The 1,120-nt window shown below is 38.8% G+C and overlaps 1 protein-coding gene across 1 annotated transcript; it reads right to left on the reverse strand.

The window, feature by feature from the left end:
* Positions 1 to 6: 6 nt before the first annotated feature.
* On the reverse strand, positions 7 to 1,114 carry LOC107579772 (ethanolamine-phosphate phospho-lyase-like). Its single transcript, XM_016265567.1, has 3 exons — positions 947 to 1,114; positions 625 to 779; positions 7 to 290 (listed from the first exon to the last, which is right to left on the reverse strand). Exons 1-3 carry the CDS (start codon positions 1,046 to 1,048, stop codon positions 179 to 181), a joined length of 369 nt encoding a protein of 122 aa, XP_016121053.1. The 5' UTR covers positions 1,049 to 1,114; the 3' UTR covers positions 7 to 178.
* Positions 1,115 to 1,120: the final 6 nt, after the last annotated feature.

Below are 1,120 nucleotides of genomic sequence, written 5' to 3' on the forward strand. Positions count from 1 at the left end.
GGTCTTAGTATTATATAGTTCTTTTTTTTAATGTGCTTTATTTTGTGGCTAGGGTAATAAACATAAGGAAAAAATACGTAACAAATAGTTTGCAAAGATAAAAGTGACTAAATATATTGTATGGTATGCTAATAAACCTGTTAACCTTTGCTATAAAAAAAAGTCAGAAATTCCTCTTTTATAGCATGACTTGCTCTGACCTGTAAATAACATCCTGAGCTTCAGCTGTGGCAGGTGTCCTCTTATCCCGGTTTCTTACCAGGTCCAACCCAATAAACAGGCCACGGCCCCTAGAAAACAAGATATATGACCTTCAGCTTTGAACCTCCTGGCAATGTGTGTTCTAGGCATACTTTCATCAGCACTATTACACACATATTACTGTCACAAACAACCCAAGGGAAATGATTTACACAACTTGCAACATAAAGAGGCCAGGCAACTTCAACTTATGCAACCATAGGTTCAAGGTTCCACCGTGGCACATTATCACTCACATGGCCTTAATTCACACTGCAAATTTTGTTGATGTATGCACAAAGAAACAATAGCTTTTAGTATCTAACTTTGTATAATCATCCAATTGATTTTATTATTTTAGAAGTTAAGACTGGTTTAACCAACCTCACGTCACCCACTAAAAGGTGTCTTTTCTTCAGATCATACAAAAGCCGAGTCAGGTAACCTCCGATGTGCAGGGCATTGCCTTGGAGATCTTCCTTCTCAATTACATCCAGCACTGCCAGTCCAATAGCACATGATACTGGGTTACCGCCAAACTAGAGGACACAAAGACATTTTTCAGCATCGTAAAAATTTCTAATCTAGGGCCCGCATCTGTTGCTCACACCTCTGTTAAAAATGCAGATAGTTTTCTTTTTTAAATAGGTTGTTGTTGTTTCAGTCTTAATCTGTATTTAACACAATATGTTTTTTTTCTTCTCACTGTGTTGAAGTACTCCATTCCAGATGACATGAAGCTTTCGGCAACCTCTCTGGTGGTGATCACACATGACATTGGATGGCCATTTCCAATAGGTTTGCCCATTGTAATAATATCTGGTACAAAATCTTCTCCCTGTAGCTGGAAGCCCCAGAAGTGGGTGCCCACCCTGCCAAA

This window comes from Sinocyclocheilus grahami, unplaced genomic scaffold, assembly GCF_001515645.1.
Source record: "Sinocyclocheilus grahami isolate Dianchi unplaced genomic scaffold, SAMN03320097.WGS_v1.1 scaffold20067.1, whole genome shotgun sequence".
Lineage (NCBI taxonomy): Eukaryota > Metazoa > Chordata > Actinopteri > Cypriniformes > Cyprinidae > Sinocyclocheilus > Sinocyclocheilus grahami.